This window comes from Lagopus leucura, unplaced genomic scaffold, assembly GCF_019238085.1.
Source record: "Lagopus leucura isolate 7727_CA_CO unplaced genomic scaffold, USGS_WTPT01 Super-Scaffold_100159, whole genome shotgun sequence".
In the NCBI taxonomy this organism is placed as follows: Eukaryota; Metazoa; Chordata; class Aves; order Galliformes; family Phasianidae; genus Lagopus; species Lagopus leucura.
Genome location: NW_024962335.1, coordinates 21,201,080 through 21,224,154, shown reverse-complemented (window position 1 = coordinate 21,224,154; position 23,075 = coordinate 21,201,080). Strand labels below are relative to the sequence as shown.

At 43.1% G+C, this 23,075-nt stretch overlaps 1 protein-coding gene across 6 annotated transcripts in view; it reads left to right on the top strand.

Annotated features, from left to right (window-relative positions):
* The first annotated feature begins 2,900 nt into the window (after positions 1–2,900).
* The window catches only part of BICD1 (BICD cargo adaptor 1), a 169,527-nt gene continuing 149,352 nt past the window's right edge, over positions 2,901–23,075 (top strand). For all 6 annotated transcript variants that reach the window (XM_042889740.1, XM_042889738.1, XM_042889739.1 and 3 more), the window contains exon 1: positions 2,901–3,141. In XM_042889740.1, the coding sequence (XP_042745674.1) occupies positions 2,929–3,141 (213 nt within the window). In that variant the 5' untranslated portion in view covers positions 2,901–2,928. The remainder of the gene's footprint in view (positions 3,142–23,075) is intronic.

Sequence of the window (23,075 nt, the reverse complement as noted above, 5' to 3'; positions counted from 1 at the left end):
GATGGCCTTTAGAGGTCCCTTCCAACTCCCTTCCAACAGTTCTATGATTCTATGACTTACAGTTTATGAAAACCCTCCCCCAGCCACTGTGAGCTTCTGCACACTGCACAGTCACTGGACTTCACTCCTTTCAATTTTAAAAAGAAAGATTCTCCCTAACTTTCTTGTGAGGTACTGCAGAAAAATGACACATTTTACTGAGCCAGATTTCCTCTCCAGGGCACAGATGTTCAGACATGTGGTGCGATGGCCCTCTGGGTTATGAGTGAGATTGTCAGCTAAATGATGCACGTGGAGGTACACCAAGGACAGATTAGCTGTCAGCATCCTGTTGCTTCAGCCTGTCTTCAACCAACTGCTCATTTTCAGTACTGGCCTTAAGGTGTTTTCCAATCTATTCTTGAATGAATATTTACCAAAGGCTTGTTTTCACAACAGCAACAACAAAATTGCTCAAAAGCTGAAGATGGCTAACCAGGGACTTGCAAAAGCTCTCAAGAAAACATTTTGCTACCATTTTGGTTTGTCTGTTTTGCAAAGACTTGTGGACTCCCATCCTGTTTTAAGAAAAGAAAGCAGTCATTAGACACACAGTAGGAATCACAATTGGAATACAGTTTTTTTTCTCCCTGTTTTGGTATTCAGTGGTGAGGGCCGCTCACTCTCCTCATCTATTAATAGCCACGCTTGCTGCTTCCTTATTGATATTCACTCTTGTTTCTGCAATAGAATTTATTAAAAATGAGCATGTTGAGAAGTTGTTTTCAAGCTACAGAACTGACAGATCATCTGTTACTTTGCTTATTCCTCTGATCTCTTTCACGTGACCAGGGATAGAACTGAAGGGAATGGCATGAAGCTGCAACAGGGAAAGGTCAGGTTGGGTGTTAGGAAAAGGTTATTCACCTTTTCCTGTGGTGGTTGGGCATGGAACAGGCTCCCCAGGGCAGTGGTCATGGCACCGAACTTGCCAGAGTTCAAGGAGCATCTGGACAATGATTTCAGACACATGGTCTGATTTTTGGGTGGTGTTGTGTGGAGCCAGGAGTTGGATTTGACGATCCCTATGGGTCCCTTCCAACTCGGGATATTCTATGTTCTTTAGGCACCAAGGAGTAGTGTTTACACAGGCTACCCTACAATCCTTTAGTTACATGTCCATATCTAGATAGATGCTATACACCGTGTGCACATACTATGTGACTGGTGTTGGACCTTCCATTTACAGACCTCAAAGCACTCTGTGGAGGAACACAGATGTTTCTACCTCTTAGAATGGGATGAAGCTGGGGTTGGAAGGTGATGTGGTTTGTTTAAAACAAGTGAGGAAGGAAGGGAATTGATGTCTTAGATTTGCAATATAGCACTTCATTGGTGGACTGCAATATATGGCTTCCATATGTGGCATCATTTTTTAAACAAACCATCTTTCTTTCTCTGGAAATTCTAACTCGGTTGTTAAACTTCATCATTTAAAGCCCCGATATTGCTAGTATTAAAATAATAATAATGATAAATGTTTTCAAAGCATGAAAACCTGATCCTGGTGGTAGCTACAGTGAAACTTTGTTGAAAGCATTGGGATAAGACTGTTGTTTGCAGGCCATAGTTTTAAGAAACAGTGAATTTAGGTTTAAGATGTCTGGTACCAGGTCACAAAGGCTGTGACATGAAGCCCAATGCTATTGATCTAGTGTGAACTCGCTCTTCCAGGCCAGAGATGTAACAAGCCCTTAATCTGATGTGCGAAGTTTCACTGGCAGGCTTTGTGTGGGATCAGGGGCTGATTCTCCACACCACTCTCATTTCAAGCCAGACATTTTCATCTGTCTTTCTACAGCCAGCATAAAATAGACATAATCTATGCATTAGGTCCTCCAGTTAATTTGAAAGACAAACAATGGGGTGACCACAGCTGATCTGACTCGGATCAGTGCTGCTGTCTGATCTCAGGGGAGAATGAATCACTCTCTACAGTGACCTGAAAGGAGGTTTTAGTGAGATGGAGGTTGGCCTCTTCTCGCAAGTAACAATGACAGGGTAAGAGGGAATGGCCTCAAGCTGCCCCAGAGGATGTTCAGGTTGGATATTAGGAAACATTTCTTCTCAGAAAGAGTGGTGCTGCAGTGGCGCAGGCTGCCCAGGGAGGTGGTGGAGTCATCATCCCTGAAGGAATTCAATGACTGTGTGGATGTGGCACTGAGGGACGTGGTCAGTGGGCATGGTGAGAATGGGCTGGTGCTGAACTAGATGATCTTGGAGGTATTTTCCAATGATTATATAATTCTATGATCACTAGCACTGGCATCTCAGCCTGAGGTGCACCGGCCCCAGCTCAGCGCTGTGGTCCTTGCACGGGGACGGGAGCAGGCAGTGGTTCTCTCGCAGCTCCTTGGCAGCCAGCACTGCTCCTGCAGTCTCCTGGACCGCATCTCCTGTTCTATTTTTAACATCACCGCGGTGCCGCGGTCGTCACCACAACCCGCTGAGCCAAGTGAGAGGGCTCCCATCGCCCCGCATCCCCACCTCGTTCCGGGCCGGCGGACGGGACCGAACCCGACAGGCCGCCGTCATCTTGAAGAGCGCAGGGGAGGGACCGCGCTGTGGGGGCGGGGGTGCCGGCCCCGCGCGCAGAGGAGGGCACCGGCAGCTTCCCGGGAGCCGCCGCACCGACGCGCACTCCCGCCCGCCCCAATCGCCGCCCCGGCCTCCTGCGGGCCTCGGGGCCGCCGCAGGGCCGGGGGAGGCGAGAGCGGCGGCGGAGCTGGGGGCGCGACTGCGGCGGGGCGGCGCTCGGCGGCCCCATCTCCGCCCGCATCCCCGTCCCCATCCTCAGGTCGGCGGTGCCGGTGCCGCCCCTCGGCCGCGCCCGCCCCCTCGCTGCTTCGGCGGCGCGGCGACGCGGTGCGCGGCAGAGCCGGCGGGGCTATGGCTGCGGAGGAGGTGCTGCAGGGCGCGGACCATTACAAGAGCGAAATCGAGCGGCTGACCCGGGAGCTCTCCGAGACGACCCACGAGAAGATCCAGGCGGCGGAATATGGGCTGGTGGTGCTGGAGGAGAAGCTCACCCTCAAGCAGCAGTACGACGAGCTGGAGGCGGAGTATGACGGCCTCAAGCAGGAGCTGGAGCAGCTGAAGGAGGTGAGCCGGCCCGGGCTTTTGTCTCTCCCCGCCGGCTGCGGGGCTGCCCACGCGTGTCAGTGACGGGGGGGCCCCGCTCCGGCCCCCCGCGGGTGGGCGAGCCGACGTGTGGGCCACGGAAGCTGCGGGGAGCCGCGGGGAGGGGAGCGGGGATCCGCTGTAGCCGGGGCTAAAGACGGAGCCCCGGCTCGTGGCGGCAGACATCTGCGCCCCGGGGGGAGCTCGGGGCACGGCTGCGTCGGCTGCGGATGCTGAGAAGGGGAAATTAAACCGCGCGGAGCCGAGCGCTGAGCTAACGCTCGGACGTGGGAGCCGTGTAAACAGCTGTCTGCAGTGCCTGGGAAGGGAGACGATTCCTTCTGAAGTTATTTATAGTCTGGTTTCGTTCCGGCAGCCAGGGGAATCGCTGCCATCCGGGCAGAGAAAGTAGTCTTGAGGTCACCCCCACTCAGTGGAAATTAAAGTTCTGCGTCATGCTGAAAGGAGAAATGTTTGATACGAGGACTGGTTGGAGTTGGGCTTCCAAATGTGGTTTTGTAGCATCCAGAGCACACGGTAGGTGAGTGCTATACGGCACCTTTTGGCTCTGTTGGACATGACTGAGATATCATCACTCCTCTTGTGTTCATCATGAAGGGAAATGACCTGAGGTTGAGGCTGTGCACACACATGGGATCCCAGAAGGGGTATGTGCATACATTTACAGCACTGATAGCCCTACACTGCGGAGTGCTGCTGCGCGGTATTAGAATGTAAAGGATTCCCTCTTTCAAATAGGGAAGGGAAAGTACTGAACAGATTATTTTCCCCCAGATTTAAAAGGAATGTTTTGTTCTGCAAAAACATGTCACTGTATATAACATGCAGAAATTCTCTTCACTCAGTGATCAGGACCACATTCCGTATGTGGAGGGAATTGAGGGAAATCACTCAATGAATTTAGATCAGATACAAGTATTCTTTAGACCATCAGCTTTGCTGCACTTCTGGAAACATTTTAAATAAAATGAAGGTTTCACTTTACTTGCAGGTAAATATGTTATGCTACAGGGTTACCCCATGGACCACAAGAATTTAAAAATTATGTGTTAAAGAAGAAGAAAGGTGATTTTCAGGAAAACCTATTCAACTTGATAACTGCCTCCCTATCTGCTGAGTCTATGCAGTAGGCTTGGGACTCTGAAATCAATAGTCCACTGATGGAGATATGCAACTGGCAGGGACATGAAGGCACTAATGGAATGGATGACACATCGGTGCACATGGCCACAGGTAGAAGGGGTAGTACAGGGAACTGAGAGTGAATTCAGAAGCTAGAGGGATTAGTCAACGTGGTTAATTGAAATCAAAGATGGGCACAAATTCTCTTCCTGTTTACTTCCCCTTGAAGTCAATGGGATTGTGTGCTGTGCAGCTGTCCCACAGGGCTGTGCCTTCATGCTGTGCCAAGCGCAGCATGGATACGGAGATATCTATGGAAAAGGGAAGAGCAAAATTCTTGTAGGTTGCCTGATGCCAAGCCAGAGAGCAGCCACTCCTGTTTCCAGGTCAGGGTGTGGGCTTTCAGTTCCAGAGCTCTCCATCACTGCAGATGGGGCATTTGTCCTCCCTGTATTCTCCAGAAGATTTGTTCTTTCTTGATAGGAGAAACTGCACTGATTCTTGTCACACATGCAGCCCTGCAATGGAGAATTTGCTCATATCCCTTCCTGTCACTATAAAGTATTTTCTAATCTCTGTTAACACCAACTTTATGACTGATCTTTAAGTGCAGATCAGATTCCTGTCTGTGAGCAGAAGCAAATGATGCCTATGATGACATTAGTGAGGCAGGATTTGGTCTGAGCTGGTTTGGGCAACTGTGTTGTGGAGGTTTGGGGATGCAGATTTTTGGGTTGTAGGGTTCTGTCTGAAAGCTCTCAAGTAAATTGACAGAAGCAACCCAAAGCCAGCTTTTTTATTAAGGATTCCTTCAGAATGTGTGGAGAAAGTCTATGTGTGTTATCTCCAGCTGGTACTGCAGGTGATACCCCAGGCTGTGGCCTGCAAATGGGGACATCAGAGCACTGTGACTGCATAGGAAGCCAGCAACTTGCCTCGTATAGTCACAATCCTCACTGTGAGGATTTGTACTTCCACCCTGGCTTCTCTACATCTACAGCATCTCTGAAGTCAAAATGAAGTGTGGAAGTTGTGGATGCCCAGAGAACCTGTGGTGCCCCATGCCTGGAGGCATTCAAGCCCTGGTTGGATGGGGCCCTGGGCAGCCTGAGCTGCTGGATGGCAGCCCTGCCCACGGCTGGAAGTTGGAACTAGATAGGATTTATGGTCCCCTCCAACCCCAAACATTCTGTGATTCTATGAAATGAGGACTCAAGTGTGTACTGAAACAAATGGCTCATCCATTCAAGAGAAACAGTAGGTGCGATGGTGTGGGCAGAACTATGGTTAAGGCTATTAGCTCTTCTTGTGCAGACTTTCTCTGAACAGATTCATTTACCAGAGTCAAATCTTATCCTATTTTTTTATTGAGGCAAGTCTTCATTTTTACATTATTTTATTATTAGATTCTTGTGTTCTGTTCTAAGGAGCTCGCTGTATTTGTTGCTTCCTGTCTTTTCTTACTTCGCCATGGCTTAGACATCTAGGGTCTGAAGTCTTCTTCTCCATTCCTTTGCAGTTCAAAACTCAAGTGTACTTCAGTGGGGCTTTTTCCGTATAGGCTGCAATACAGAACTACAGCTATACCATAATTTCCATTGCTGGAGAGTGAGATGGGAACATAAAAGCATTATAGAATGTGAAAGCAAATTGCAATACATTACATCAAATATTAATTTTGTATATAGAATATATGCTACCCACCATGCAACATGAATTGTTCTAGTAACCTCTGCTGTTTCTTGTTGTTTGTTCACATGTTTCTCCTTTAGCCTAAGATTTGGATGTTCTGGGGCTGAAATTTTCAACAGTGACCTAACAAGGGCTTCTTCCAAAACAGAGCAGTTATTACATGCGTAAGCTGTTCAGAAAAGATGCAAAACATCTATCAGCTATTAACCTCATGTTTTTTAAAATGAAATGAACGGTAGGAATGTGGAAAGGTTCATTGTGTTGTGTTGACTATAGCAGCCTTCAGTGTTATGAGATGGAGCAGTGGTGGTCTGGTGGTCCTGCAGTCAAACAAGATTGTTGGACTAATGTTGAAAAAGGCATTCTTATTTTAAAGCTTCATTATTTTCTGCAGACTTATTTATTTATTCTTCATTTTTCACTCTGACAATGAAGTTTCCATGCCTTGTTTAATTATATCTCAAGCTGGTGGTATTTTGTCTCTGCAGTAAAAATGCTGTAGTTTTAGAGTTCTCGTTCAAAACGTTTTTTAGCAAATGTGCCTTTTAAACATGCAGTTAATAAGAGTTCAGAGAGGAACAGTCATGTGCATAAAGGTAACCTGCTTTACTGAGGTGGGGATTTCATTACCAGCATATTTTGTGAAAACCATTTTTCAGCATATTTCATATTTGTATTTATATTGCATTTGCTATAAGTACAATCTCTGCTGTTAGTTTTTTTTGTTCTTTTAATGATGTGTAGAAAGTCGTCATGGCTTTGCTGGGCAACCTGCTTAGCTGCCCTGCTTGAGCGAGGGGCTGGACAAGATGATCTTCCAACCTCAACCATCATGTGCTTCTATGATTAGTTGCTGTGTAGTAGGGGCCTGCAATATTTTTAGAGGGGAGAAATATCATTCACCTACAGTCATGATACAATGGGATTGAAAGCAGCTTTGGTGGCCAACTCTATGAGGCATTTAGGCCTGGGAAATCCTAAGCAGAGATTTCTTTTTGGAAATCAAATTATGGACATAGCAGCTAAACAGATGCTGAAGGGCCTCTCCTTGACTCCCTGTCTGACTAATTTAAACAGTTTCTCAGCTTCTTGGGTTTTATACATTTTATTCTAGGGGATCAAACTTCTCTGGATTATGGATAGAGCTGGCTATCTGATTTTTAGGTTGAGGGGGCAGGCTGGGGTCCCTAGTATTTGAAACCCAAGTATCCTTGGTAAAGTATTGGAAACCGGACTAGTGGTAAGCGGGGCTGTCTTTTGCAGATCCTAAATTTGTATTTTCCTTACCTCACAGAGGTGTTGCATCAATGGCTATTAAGTCTTTAGTTTAGTAATGTGGCTTCCACAAATAATTCTTTGTTTGTGACTGGAAAGAGCCTTGGGCGAGTAGAGCTGAAGCTATGTCTAGCAGCTTCTGTGCTGTTTGTTCTGCTCTTCCCTGCACCACTTTCATGACCCAAACTCCATCTCCTCACTCTCCTGACACAGTGCTGCCTCAACTAACTGACTCTTCTCCAAAGCCCTCCGCTTGCAGTTTCTTCTCTGCCTTCAATGAGGCTTTCTGGATCTGAAGAACAGCAGAAGGGAGGCTCCTTGTCCCAGAAACAGCCCTGTTAAATAGGTGATCCCTCCGCACACCTGTCTGCTGCACAGGATGCTTAGGAAAGTGCAGAGCGGCTCATAAATCCCAATGGGATGTTCTGAATTCAACCCAGAGATGAACATGTCCCAAATATGTAACTTGGGAGCTGTGAACTGATGCCATCTCAATATATATTTTGGCAACAGCGTACGTGGAATGAGGCTGAGCATTCCCAACACATCACCCTCATCTCAGCCCTTTGGAGCCTGCTCACACAGTGCCACCCACAAGGGCACAGCGAAGTCAGACAAAGCTTTGGGTGCTCCTCCAGCTCTTCATCCATTACTCCGTGCTTTCCTTCTAAGCACAGGCCTGCAACAAAATGGCCTGAGTTCAGCAGAGGACTGCAAGAGCTGTGAGGAGAGACTGAGGGAGCAGGGCCTGCTCAGCCTGGAGGAGAGAGGGTTCTGAGGAACCCTGCAGCAACCTGCCCAGTCCTGCAAGGGCATTCCTGAGAAGACAGAGCCAGCCTCTTCACAGCGGGGTGCGGGAGGACAAGAGAACTGGCAGTGGTTGAAACTAGAGAGGCTCGGGCTGGATTACAAGAGGAGCTGTTTTCCCATGAGGCCAGAAAGTGGCACAGGCTGCCCAGAGAGGTTGTGCTGTCTCCTGAGCTCAGAACTGACCCTGCTTTGAGCAGGAGGTGGGACTGGATGAGAAAGGAAGTAGGCAGCAGTGGGCCTGGAACACGCAAAGTCTCTGGGAGTACCCACTGTACCCAGTTCAATCCCAGCAGCAGCTTACTGTGCATTACCCAACACATAACAGCATGCTGCCTGGAAATAGTGACCATTAGCAGATACATAGCCTCGCTCCATGCCTGAATTTCACTTCTGGTTGTCATTGAGCCTGCATTGACCTCGGGTTAGTGAGGGAGCGTTTTGATGTGCTTTTCTCTCAGCAGGACAGCCCTGCGTTTCCCTTTGTCATTCCTACCCCTGTTCTGACTCTCAGATATGCAAATGTTTATACCGACCTCAATTAAAAATAACAGAGAAGGGGTCGGATGCTATCCGTAACCAGACTGGGTTATCAGTCTGGTTTTCATTATCAGACATGATATGGTTCACAATACGTTCCTGTAAGTTGCTATACCCGCACAGCCAAAAGTCAGTGTGGGGATAGGAATGAATGCCAAAGAAGCAGGGGAACAGAATGAGCTGCGTAAACAAGTACTGATGTTAAAAGAGATGCTCATCAAATTATGGTAGGATGGTTTCCTCTAAAAGGAAATGTATCCTGTGCATTAGCCTACAGAAAACGTAAGCAGCTGAAATAATGTTATGGGAAATTGCTGGAGCTTTGGCAGCATGCAAAGAAAAATGTAGATGATCTTTTTTTTTTTCTTTTCTTTTTGTCAGAGGGACCTGTATTGCCAGTTCCTCTCACTAATTGCATTGTGTCCTTATGAGCCAGTACAGATAAACATGTAATTTGTTAGCCAATCCTTAAACAATGATAGCTTTAAACAGTTGCAGCTCACATACTACCAAAATATATCTAAATAGAGTTCATTTTATTTTCTCCTCATAGTTAAATTGCTTTCTTACTTCCATTCTTCTAAGAAATTTTTAAGGAATCCCTCTTTTATCTGAGGATTTCAATTGTAGCACCCATGTGTTGAACTCTGAGATAACTAGGAGTTGGATTTTATGTCATGGAAAAGTTAATTTTCCTTAGATTTTCTATAAAATATTGAATTAGTACCGAATCTAAAATGACTGATTGCAGTGTTAATGGGGGAGCCAGGCATTGTTATTGTGAAATACTTCCTGTTTAAGATTTGAGAATGTAGAATGATGGCCGCTGAACAGACTTTAATCTAAAGGTCTGCATCTGTTTGGAATTAAGTCCTTTGTAATTAATTTAAAAAAATAATTCACTACCATCTTTTCACCCTCCTTTATGTGAAATATTTTTCCTTCCCTTCTGTATTGCGGTGTAGATTTTTCTTTTTGTGATGTGTGAGAGTGCAGTCTATAAGCAGAACAGGAGTCAGACTTAACACCTGGCTTTATGGAAAATGCAACTGGGGGAAAACAGTGCCGGAGAAAATAACATTTGGCATAAAACAGTAATTTATGAGCATTCATCAAGGTAAAATGAGGAGCACTGTCAAAGTCAGATGCATAGACTAAATTTGCACCTGGACAGTTTCTACATACCTTGTGCAATTAATTGCCACTTGGAAGAATTAGATGCAAGTTCTCATATATATATATATATATATATATATTTTTCTGCATTAAGGGATTCTAAAAAAAATCAATTTCTCAAGCTCAAATGTGTCCATTTGAGCACCTCATTTTTCTGTTACGTTTTTGCATTGGTGTCTTGTTCAGCCTATGGACAATGGAAATGAATTAGGAATCACTTGTGCTTCTGCATCTCTCATAGTTCTGTGATACTGTAAGGCTTTGCTAAGAAGTTGGCCTTGCCGTGGATTTCCCTTCCCAATTTGTCTGATACCTGAGAGGGTAATGTTTAATTCAGTACAATTCTATACAATCCATTTTTTCGGTGATTTTAATTTATAATGGCAGAGATGAAAAGCATGCATTCATTTCTGTTGAACTGCCTTGCATTTGTGGCATGACTTTCATTTCTTTCATCTTTCTTCATTTCCTTCAGAACTTCACAACATTGTATTTTATAGGGGAAGAGAGAGGACATATCCTTAATTTAGAGGAATTGCTATGGATGTTCCCTTTGTCCCTTTATTCAGGACTGCTTGCATTGCTAGCAGCAGATGACTATGAGGATAAAACAGCAATTTTTCATACTGTCCTGTAAAGGCAGTCCACAGTACAGACCAGATACAGATGGATGCCATTAGGACTATTCCAAAGGTAAAAAACACATCTCTGCAAGGGCAGGTGCCTAAAGCTGAAGTAAGCAGGTAGGAACTGAGCTAGACTGCAGGTTAGTGCTTTAATGGGAACTGTGCTTCCCTGTGGAGAGTTTTATTTAATAAAGATATCATGATTCTAATATTTACATTTCTGAATGTCTTTCAGTATCAAAATTTAACAACAAACTTAAAGGAAAAAGGAGATCTCTGTCCTAAACCTTTAGTTTATTATATTATATCATTTGCTAAGAATATCAATGCGAAAAGGCTTTTGCTAAGAGGAAGATTGGTCCATTCCCATTTTCTGCATATCTCCTGTGATTCCTCCCACTCTGTCTGTAGCCTTTCATTTTCTGCTGCTTATTCTGGTACAGTGTTCATCTCCAGTCCATGATGGTTTATGCTCTTTTTTATCTTCCCCTTTTCAGTCTCTGCCCTACATCTTAATTACTGTAGATTTGCGCCTCCACAAGAGACTGATTTTTTTATGTATATATATAAAACCCTTTTTTTCAATCTCTGAATGTAAGAAATGTGGCAGTCTAGACCTTCCATACTGTGTCCTGGTATTGCAATGACATGAGAGAATCATAAAAACACTTAGAAATGTTATTTTAATACAGGCTGAAAATGAAACAGCAGATTTGTCTGTTCTGCTTTGTAACAGCCTCGCCATTAAACCGATCCTTGGAAAGATGACTTCTAAGGCAATTTTAAAATTGATTGGCTGATGGAGTGCATGGGAGGATATCTTTTCCTAATGTTTTGCAAACAGCAAACCTATTTCTTTTTCTTTTTTTTTTTTTCTTCTTTTTTTCCTCATTGTTTGGTTTCTGGGGTTATTTATTTGACCCCAGATAAGAAAACTGATGCACAGTGAGATTAGCAGTGCACTCAAGTACTTGTAATCAGGGCTGGGAGTAGAACCGTTTACCCACACAGCCATGCCATACCTTTTCCTTCTTTTTTTTCTCCTTTAATCACATTTAATTTGTCCCCATGCTGTATGGCTATGTTAAACCCATCTGTGCAGTAGGTAGGTTTCCATTGCTAGGATTAATGCATATAACACAGTGCTTAACCAATTGGTAGAAAGAAGTCCTCAGTTACCAGTTAGTCACCTTTCACTTCAGTCAGTCACTTCTGGGGTCATTTCAATTGAATTATACAAACTCCAAACTCCATTCCTCCTTCCTGTTCCTTTTTTTTTTTTTTTTTTTTAAAATCTATTTGTTTATTTTTAATTTTGTGCTCTCAGAAATCGTGGATGGCACGTGGCAGAAGCAATGTTCTGCATTCAGCATCCACTCTGAGAAGGTTAGCCAACCCCGCACAGCCTTTCCTTGGTTTCCCTGGTTATTCTGAATCTGTTTAAATGTCACTGCGCTGAGAATAAACTGTAACATGCTCTCACCACTGACTGATGCTTACTTCCATGGAGGGAGGTTGAAAGCTGTTAACAGCTGCAGTTTTAACTTCTGTTTTGGATACGTGGAGGAGGAGAACCAGCTCCTATTCATTGTAAGTAGTTACAGGGGCTTGGAGCAACTGGTCTAGTGGGAGGTATTGCTGCCTATAGCAGGGGGATTGGAACCAAACCTGTGTGGTGTGGTCGACACACCTGTGAGATGGGATGTCATTCAGAGAGACCCAGGCAGGCTTGAGCAGTAGCCCAGGTGAACCTCATGAGGTTCAATAAATCCAAGTGCAAGGTCTTGCTCCTGGGTCATGGCAACCCCCACTGTTGGTACAGGCTGGGGGTGTAAGGATGGAGCACAGCCCTGCTGAAAAGGACTTGGGGTTATTGGTGAATGGCAAGCTGGGCATGAGCCAGCAATGTGCTCTTGCAGCCCAGAAAACCAACCATATCCTGGGCTGCATTAAACGAAATGTGGCCAGCAGGTTGAAGGAGGTGATCCTGCCCCTTTGCTCTGCCCTGGTGAGACCTCACCTGGAGTACTGCATTCAGATGTGGAGTCCTCAGTGCAGGAGAGATGTGGGCCTGTTGGAGTGCATCCAGAGGGGAGCCAGAAAAATGATCACAGTGGTGGAACACCTCTCCTATGAGGACAGACTGGGAGAGGTGGGAGCAGACTTTTAGTGTCTTTTAGCTGTAAGAAGGAAGAGGACACTCTTTAGCAGGATGTGTTGTGATAGGACAAGGGGAAGTGGTTTCAAACTAGAAAAGAAGAGGTTACATACAAAGAAGGTTTTTACAGTAAGGGTGGTGAGGCACTGGCGCAGGTTGCCCAGAGAGGTGGTGAATGCCCCATCCTTGGAGACACTCAGGATGAGTCTGGAGGGGCTCAGAGCATCCTGATCTACCTGTGTGGGTCCCTGTTCACTGCAGGGGGGTTGAACCAGGTGAGGACTATTGGAGGTCCTTTACAACTCAGAATATTCCAAGAATTTAAGAGTGTAGGTAGGAATTTGGGTCAGGCAAAAAGAACTGGTGGCGTGGTGGAATAATTTATTTATATAAGTTTGGCTTTTGGCCAGACATGAACACAGCATGATTTGGATTTAGTCTTGCTCAGAACTGGAGTCTTCTCTACTCACATCCTCATGGCAAGGTGCAGGATGCCAGATTCTAAGACCTGGCTTCAGATTTTTAGCAAGACAGAGAATTCAACCTTTGGCACTCCAGTGTTAAGAAAATTAGAATTAGGTATGTCTGTAGGTATGGGTACATGGAGAGTTCACAGTTGGGTTAAAACCTCTGTGAAGATGCAGCATCTGGTTCTCAATTTGATGACTAATCCAGGATCCTTAACAATTATTGCCCAACTTGAATAAAACATTTGCTCTCAATAGCTTGTACTTGTACTTTGTATAATTTGTAGCTTTAATAAAGACAACTTCTTTTCAAGTGGGTGGTAAAAGTTTTTCTTTCCCAGAATACCTCACAAAGCTTTTAAAATCTTTTTTAAAAAGTCACACTGTTCTGGATAAAACCAGGTTTCTGTACAATGATAGCAAACATGCAGAGTTGGTCTGAGTCTAGCTGAGGGGAATATTTGCATTCGTTCCTTTTCTTACTGATGCCTGTGATTCTCACCTACTGATAATTAGGGAAATTTTATTGAAGTATCTCTTGTGAAGTATGTCTAGCAATATACCTATGTTTGGAATTGCACCTCAGGATCATTTATAGTAGGTATGACTTGAAGACAAGGGTAAAATAAAGCAATAATTTTGAGCCTGTGCCCACCACCAGCTGGCAAAAAGCTCTGCCATCAAAATATCATTGATAAAAAATCTCAGTCTTATAAACTCAGAATTCACATTACCTCCCACCAAAGCAGGGAGAACTGGGATAGTTATAAATACTAGGTCTCCAATATGTGGGCCACAATGATGCTTCGAGGGCTAGAGCATCTCTCGTGCAAAGAAAGGCTGAGAGAGCTGGGTTTGTTCAGAGAGGAGAAGAGAAGCTTCTGGGAATGCCTCATTGCAGCCATTTGGTACTTAAAGGGAGCATATCAACAAGATGGTGAGTGACATTTTGTATGATCTGGTAGTGATAGGACAAGGGGGAATGGTTTTGAACTAAAAGAGGTTGGACGTCGGGTGGAAATTTTTTACTCAGAAGGTGGTGAGGCACTGGCACAGGCTGCCTGGAGAAGTTGTAGGTTCCCAATCCCTGGAGGTACTCAAGGCTAGGCTGATGAGGGTCCTGGGCAGTCTGATCTGCTCGGTGGCAGCCTTGCCCATGGCAGGAGGTTGGAACTGGGTAAGCTTTGAGGTCCCTTCCAGCTCAACCATTTTATGATTCTATGGTTCTGTGATCCTATTCTTGAATCTTAATAAATTGTTATAACCCAGGATCAATAACTGATCATGTGTGTGCACTTGGCTAGCTCCGAATGCGTTAAGGGCAAGGTAAAATAAAACCAAAATGCTAACAAAAAAAACCCAACAAAACAACCAGGCAGAAACCCGAAGAAATGAATTTTCTGCTGACACGCACCTTACATCTGCAGTGAGCTAAAAATGGGCACTAGATCGATTAGTTATGAATCCATAAAACTTGTCAGAAATCTAAATCCTTAGTCGCGGTGTTTTGAAGTGAAATGTAAAGATATGATCAGAAGGGAACTTTTAAAATAATGTGTATGGTATATGATTACATGTAAGAGAAGTGATAGTACAACTGGTATGCCTTTGTATGGTATGTCTTCGTATCTAAGAGGGATGAAGGCACACAAGGTTTGTTAGGAGTTCAGATCTTTGGACATTTGGTAATTCAGTTTCTTGGGCATTAGGTAAGTTCTTACTTTCTCTGCCAGTTTAGGCTGGTGCTGGCCATCTGGTGATAACAAAACTTTCCCTTAACATACTGTAAGCTCAACTGTGTAAAAATAGGAGCAAGACTTGGAACAACATTGGTGACTGATAACATTTTTCAAATGTGCTGAATTTGAAGTTACAGTGATGCTATGTATTCTTTGATGCTTCTTATTCCTAAAAAAAAAAACCCAACACATTGAAGTGATAGAAGTGAAGTATCAAACTCAGGTACGCAGAAGTTTGCACCATCAAATCTGTACTTCTGTTATCATGGAAAACACAGTTGGTTCTTTATTAAGCAGGCTGAGCAGGTTTGTACTGAGACCTGTGGCATCTTTTTACTCAATTACTTTGAAATTACAGATGCCATTTAGGTAGATTCCAGGATGCACCTTTAGGCCCCTGCATTAATTTATTTATTTCTTTATATTGCAATCTACTTAACACTGCTTTATGACTTGTGAGATTTGTGATTTTCTTTTTTTGCCTTCTTGCTTGCTCTAGAGTTCTGGAATGTATTCAAGATCAGGAAATGAAATGACAACTTGAGTCAGTTTGACAGTTGCTGTTTGAAAAATACTTCAATCACTGTTCCTTGGGCTGAGATTATACAGATTCAGAGTCATTCCTGTGTTGTTTTTTTGCTTTTATATCAGGTTAGAATGATGAGAAGAGCCTTAAATTGAAAGTGAGCATGTAAGCCTTCTTTGGGTATAAATAACTCCTTCCCTGGGTATAGCAAGCAGTAAGTACTGCAGTTGAAAATTGTGCTGTATATTCTTTGTGTGCTGCAACAATCCCTTAGTAGCAAGATTCTTCTTGATGGAGAGCCCCTGGTTTCTCTATCAGTTCAGGCAGGGCTAGGTATGGGTAGTTTCTTGCTGTTATTCAAGGATCCACTTGCTGTGTAATTAATTGCTAATTATTCCACACTGAAAACTTGTGTTTAAAAAATGGAAACTGGAATTCTGCCCCAAAAACCCATCAGAGAGACTTACTCCTGGCAGGTTCTTCAGCTGTTTCCTTTGGAATGCCATAGGTTAAGAATGAGAGGCCTCTATTTCAATGCACTATTTATTTTAACAGAAAGCAGTCCAGAATCTGATAAGCAACTTTTTTTCAGAGCTTGCAGCCCAGTGCTTTGTGCTATGTAGAGAGCTGTAGCTCTGTGAATGGCAATGTTTCCTGGTGCTGGAGGGAGCAAGGGAAGGGCAGAAGCAGTGAGTCAGCATGGTGCTGCCAGAGGGATGGATGGACGCCCGATGAGGCTGACACCAGTGGGGGTCCTCACCAGGAGTGAAGTGTGTGCGTCGGACAGGCAAAAGGGATGAGATATACATAGTGGTGATGAGAGAATGCATCAGCATAAAGAGATCTGTAGTGATTGAAAAGTAATTTTGTTAGTAAACATAAAAAAATAAATTGCCATGCTAAGAAAGAACAGGCAGCGCTCTGTCAAAGTGGAAACGTTATGAAAAATCAAAATACTGCTTGCTTCATGAGCTGCTGTTTTGTCCACTAGATCTCAGTGGGGTGGAATAAATTGTTATTTATTGCTTGCCGGTAGTACCTGGGGACTCTGGGATGCCTGGCACAATGAATTCAAGCATATAAATGAAAGGTTAGAGATTTGACTGTGGAAATAGCAAATCCCCATCAAGATTGTCTATTAAGGAATAATAAGGGGAATTTACAGATGAGAGTAAATGGAGGCCCAGAAGCTATGCAGAGACAGGTTGTTCCATAACTGCATAAGAAATCTATGGCTAAATAACAAAGAGAATAGAGATTTTCTCAGCTGTAATCCAATCATTTATCTTTTAAAAATTCATCCGTGTGAAAAGATTGATCAACCAGAAAGCCAGAGAAAACAGCAGCCTTGTTCTCACTGGCCAGCTTGTGCAGTAGCTTGCACTGGTGCCAGTGAGACCAGTAAGGCCAGTTAAGAATGATTGTGCTGGTAGTTTTGCTACTGTGATACAATCAAAACTGAAGGAAAAATGAGGATTAAAAACCTACGGAAACCCGTTTGGTTTCTTAATGAGTTAGTTGTCAGTGTTTCGGTGAGAAAGCCCTTGTCATTAGAGACAGTCAGCAGCTCCTCACTGGTACCCTATTGACTTGTGGGGCTGCCCCTTCACCCTCCCACCACTCCCAGTCCTTGTCCCATGTGCCGCAGTGATCCCAGCACACACTCAGGGTACCTGACATCCCCAGGTGTGACCCTGTCTCTCCTCCCAGCTGCTCTTTCACTTCTGCTCTTCTGCTTCTTCTTCCTCCTTTGGCCGCTGGCCATTTTGGGCTGCCTTTGTCATGCTTGTAGCAGCCTACTCCTTCCCACTCATTCCTTTCCAAAACACAACTCCTCTCAGCTGCAGTTTTTTGTTCTTTCCTGATTTTCAATTGTTCCTTGCAGGAGGAGATCAATTCCAGCCAGCTCCCTCTGTAAGGGATGCGCCATGCCTCTCCTCCTCCAGTGCTCTCACCACAGAGCGATGCTTTGTTGTCATTGCCGTATGTGGGAAGGTTATATGGCACGGGTTATTGTAGAGGGCCGGACACGTGGGCTGCCCTTTGTCATGGTGGTATGTGGGAAATGTCTGTGAGGCATGACCTTTGTAGTGGGCTGAGAGCTCAGGCCTGCCATAATCAGGCTTGAGCACTAAATTAGACTTCTTGCAGAACTGGCAGTAGCTAACGTGGAGCTTGGCCTGGGTTTCTGTAGGCAGCAAGCTCTGTGGGGCAAGGCCTGCCCTTTCCTGCCTGTTTGTATGGAGTGCAATACAGTGAGCGTCTTTTCTTGGCTGGGACAATGAGGTCCGATGGCAATATGAGTAATTAATAATAATAATGGGGCCTCTGATATGGATGGGTTATTAGAAATAATTTCTTTCTGCCAGTTGCTTCTATAGAACGTGGTTTTGAACTCAGAGACCCTGAAAGAGATAATCAAAACACAAGCAGCTGTCACAAACCTTTAGCTTCATTTATCTAGGCAGTGATGGAAATTCCTGCAACTGAATTGCCTGATACCTTACTGCTTTTTGTATGTTCTGTTGCAGCATGGAGGTCTTATGCAACTGACCCTCCTTCTGTTAAAGACCATTCTCAGTACCAAGTGCGTTTCAGCCATCTATTCTGAAGGAAAAAAAAGCAAGGTCATGCAAAGCAAACCAATGATCCTCTATTGCTTTGCACTCAGTTCACTTAGTGTGTGTGGTGTTGCTGAATAGAGCAAGCTGTGATGAGTACCATGGTACCCTGCTGCAGGGTGATCCCATAGCCACAAGAGGTGGGCTCTTGTCTGCAGATGTCATCTTTGAGGTGGTAGTAGCTTAGAATCCATGCAAGCAGATTGGGCCTAAAGGAAGGATAAAGCATTTGGTTGCTTTGCACACCTTCAGCAGCAGTTCTTACGGCTGTTCTTACTGCTGTCTCAGTAGGAGTGGCGTAGTGGCATCTACCCTACAGGTTGCTCTTTAAATGAACCTGGTGTATGATAGTGAAAGAAGGCCTGTAACATTGTTTGCCTGTCCACATGGCTCATGGGAGTCTGAAGGCTCCTTCTGTCCATCTTCTCCATATGCACAGGCCTTAAGAAAGCTACAACTTTCTTTGTAGCTTGTGTCAGAATTCTTCTAAAAAAGGTAATAGTGACTCCTGAACTTAAGGCTAGGTATCCAAAATATACTTTGTCCTTCCAATTTGTTCCATAATAATAAAAAAACATACTCATTCAATAAATGTAAATCTGATTTATTCAAGAAGCTGGTGACATGATGGTAAAGATGAGTGTGATTGGGAACGTCACATCATAATTCGTGCTTCTAGAGTACTGTGCTTCCAGTAAGCAAGCAAGAATGCAAGGCAGCCTCAGCAGATTATTACTAATGAAGAAGATAGTCATTTCAGAACTTATTTTTCAATCTCTGTTCTATTTCTATGCTATGGTAACCATAGCAATTACAGAACAGTTTCACTGTTTTAACCTTGCTATCATCAAAACCTCTTCTGGTGACTAGCATGTTACTATAAGGAACACACTGTGGCCTACAGCCAAAGCCACTGGTACTAATATAAAGTTAGATTTTATCTGTTCTCATAAGGTATGCAGAGCCAGGTACAGAAAGTATTTTTTCAAATTATTTTTTATAAACAGATTGGGCTACATGACAACACTGTGTGAATTATGATCTGAGTTCTCTGCTGCTGCAGCACTCCTAAATTATGCTAACAGAAGATTTGGCCCTCTGTAGCGTTAATTCACACAACTCTAATAGCAACTGTCATTACAATTTTCCCAGAACTACAGGGTGTTTTGATGGGAGGACCTGGCAGTAGAATGCAGGTGCTGATGACTCAATGGTCAGTGCTCTGTCTTCTGAGTCAGATGCGATCTATAGTTAGTAGTTTGGTATTTTGTATGATGCTGTTATGAGATATAAAGACATCAATTTTCATCAAATTATTCCTTTTTCTTTTCTTTTTTTTTCTTTTTTTTTTCAAGAAGACAAAGGAGGCAATTAGCATTCTGTTTACTTTTTTTGTAGATTTGGTGCCAAGGTGGTTACTTCTGATGATGGGTTCACTCTTTCTAGTATTGAACAGGATGGATCACTACTACGCTACTTTCTCCTCTGAGGGAAGAAGCAACTCAATTCTAGAATAAACAATTGAAGAAGGGGATTTGATGGTTGAGAAATAATTACGCTGTTTCCATTCAGTGTTGTCTGCATATTGTAAGGGTGAAGTGATTTCTGCTTTGAAAGAGCTGAGCAGATCCATGGGAGCCTGTATGGCCTCAGTGGGCGTGACAAATTCAAAGCAGCTTCCAGAACCAGGTCTATAATCTTCTGAGAAACCTTTGGGGAGAAGGTCCATATTGCTTTGTGCCAGTTCCCTGCTAGTTTGTCTCTAGCTAAGTACTTTTACAGAGCTGGTAGGAAAGATTAATCACATTCACGGTCTTTATATCTCAGTGAAACTTGGTCATAAATTGCCAACAGATTCTAAGTTATCAGAAAAGGTGAAACTTTAATTGCTCATAGGAAATGGGCTAAGACTTGCTGCCTCTTGTTTCTTATGCATAGCTAAGTCTAAATTTATGATACTAAACTTCCCACTTTCCATGCTCAAATGCATCCTAATGAGGCTTAAAATCAAGTTCCTTTCTCAAGCACCCTGTTGCAAGTTCTGAGATATTCTATAGATGTCAGTAGGAATCCACGTTTTTGTGGAGTTTTTCACATTTGGGATTTGTTTGCAGAAAGAAGATTTTCTTTCATGGTAGTTACACTTTAGCTGGGTTACGGAGCTTTTGCACTGGTGCAGCATGGAGTGAAAAGGGAATGTCAGCTTTTATAAGCCAGAAAGCCCCTTATGTTGGAATAGGTAAGAGAAGAAACTGGTCCTCACAGCTGATCTAAAAGTTGTAGCTTTTTGTGAATTTTAGCTGGAAATTTGGTCTGATATACTGGAGAAATTCCAGTGAACAAGCTGTTTGAATTACCACTCACTCTAAGTGTGACAGTCAAATACTTGACTGACCAAAGAATGAAATGTGGGCACACCGGTTCCCAGGTTAATCACCTACTCATTTGTTGCAGTGCATCTTTCAGAATCTGTTCAACAACTTGAATTAAGAGATCAGCAGAAACATTGTACAGCAGGACTTTTTCTATAACATCTATAGAGAGTATTACTATGAAAATACTCATTAAGAAGGCCTAATTTTAAGCTGTGCAATCTGGAGGAGGAGCTGCTAAGTAACTTTCATGTTATGTAGTTTATGAAAGATAAATTTGTGTCTGAAATCCATTTGACTTGCTGACTACAGAAGCAAATAAGTGAAAGAGTATGCTCTTAAGAGACCTACTTTACCCCTATAGGTCTCAAATAGACTAAAGTTCCCTTAGCAGTTGTATAGAAACAAGACTATTTAAAGCAATATGCAGTTAGCACATACTCCTGGGAAATCTGCTCTTGGTGCCCTTTCTTGAGCAGGGGGATGTATCAGATGGCCTTCAAAGGGCCCTTTTAGCTTCAATCATTCTGTGATCCTGTGACTCTAAGTAAATGAGTTCTTAAAACTGACTTTGAAACTTTGGGTGTAGTTGTGGAGGATCTTTCCTTCTCTATTTGAATTACCTTGATGCTTTCATAAAGTAAAGGAAAGCAAAGCAAGAGATCAGGTTTCCAGGATATGCGCCCCACAAAGGAAGGCTGCACATCAGATTTATCCAGTACTAGAATTAGCTTCGTAACCCTGTGGACAACATCCTGAGCTAGCTAGAACTGGAATGTAGATGCTGGATGAGCACATTAATTTGGCTTTGTTAGTTTCGTCTCAGTGCTCAAGGTCGCAGACTTTGTGTGACTATACTTTTGATGGAATGTACTGGATTTCTTATTTCTTTCTTGACTTTGTCCAGTAATGTGTATAATCCAGATGAGGAACCTTCTGCGTATGCAGAACTCTAATCTCACAGTAACAGTCAACATTAAGAGGTTAAAAAGATACTCATGGAAAAGTAGGTCCCCTAAAATGTACATTCTTTCCACCAAGCTGCTCAGGGTTGCATGTGTCATGTCTGCACACAGCGATCTACAGCATCTGTGAACAGCAACCTGCCAGGGCCAGAGACAAGGAAGACTGGCAATGCTGGTTCTTGTAATACCAGCATTAAAGAGCTCCAGCTGCAGAATTTCTCACTGGTTGGCCAGTGTATAAATGGTTTTTAAAATAACTACTAACGTGTGTTTTTATCCTGCATCTTTTTTTTACCGTATAACATGGGTGTAGAGTTTAAGGTGATGTTATCAACTCTTTCCCTCAAAAGCAGCCAACAACAAATAAACAGCAGCTCTCCTGTCCTCTCTGTGCCTGTGTGTAGGGATTTATATAAGTATACAAGCATCATTGGGAATTAGATGAGATGCTTCTCAAACCACAAATGTAAGTCTATTTTCAGCAATCACTTCATTTGTGATCACAATAACTTTGTGATGTAGAAACTAAACTTACATCTCTAACTGGCTGAAATGAAACAGCTTAATCAATTGAGATTAAAACAATTTAAAATAGCTTGCAGCCTTTCCTTTCAATTTCAGTGGAAGCCTGTTTTATTTCCTAGATACTGTCTCAATTTTATCTACATATCCATGTCATTCAGAGAAGGCAGTTTTTAACTTTGTAATGGAAGTACAAAGTAGTTTGAGAAAGCAGCAAGAAAAAGAGCTTGCACTTATTATTCATTTCAAAGTATAATATGAATTATATCTTCTGTAACTTTTTTTTGTTTATTTTGGCCATAATTGCATAAGATGTTAAGCATAGAATCATAAAGGTTGGAAAAGACTCTAAGATCATTTAGTTCAACCATCACTTCACTACCATACCACTAACCCATGTTCCTCAGTGCCACGTCCACACGTTTCTTGAAAACTTCAGAGATGGTGACTCCACCACTTCCATCCCATTTGCAACATATTTTTCCTTTCTGTAAATATTTTGTGACTTGTGAATTGAAGTGAACTGCTGCACAAGATTTTCTATTTCATGATAGTCCTCGTAAGAAGTGCAGGTAATCATGCTTTGTGTCTGCATCCAAAGGAGGACTAGAAAGATACTTGCAATTTATAACTGATAAACTCGACAGCCACTGATGACATAGAGAAAACAACACAATTTCTTTTTTATGCTATGGTTCTTGTCCAAAATAATCTCAACAGTTAAAGTAGACTTTGCGATATTGACATTTTTGTAAGGTATTTCTGTGCAAATATTACATTTCTGCATAGTGCTATATACCTATAATAATTACCCCTGCTTAAAGAAGCCTTGTTCATAATTTATGAATTACACTCACATTCCCACAAGCTCGGAATTTTTAAGTAGTTTATTATAGGTACACACAGACAGTCATGAAGAAGCTCATTTTTAATTCATATGGGATTCAGTATTGCATAAATTGACAGCTTTTAGTGTCAAACATACAATGAGATGACCTGGGGAATATTTCTACACGCATATATGAAATCTGATGGTGGGTACAGGTGCAACACTAAAAGCCTGTCAGGAAGTAAAGCCATTGGGGTGATGTTAGGTGTGGGCTATCTGTCTTTCTGATGAAGTGAAGTCTAGAGAGCCGTACAATTTTGATGGTACATTTTCCTAAAGAGAACACCTGAGGCAGATAAGAGGCTGGTTTGAAACATTTTAAGGAAGCCAGGCTGACCCAGATTTTCTGTGCAATTTGGGTTTGCAGGAATGAATTTACAGCAGTCCAAGGAGACCAG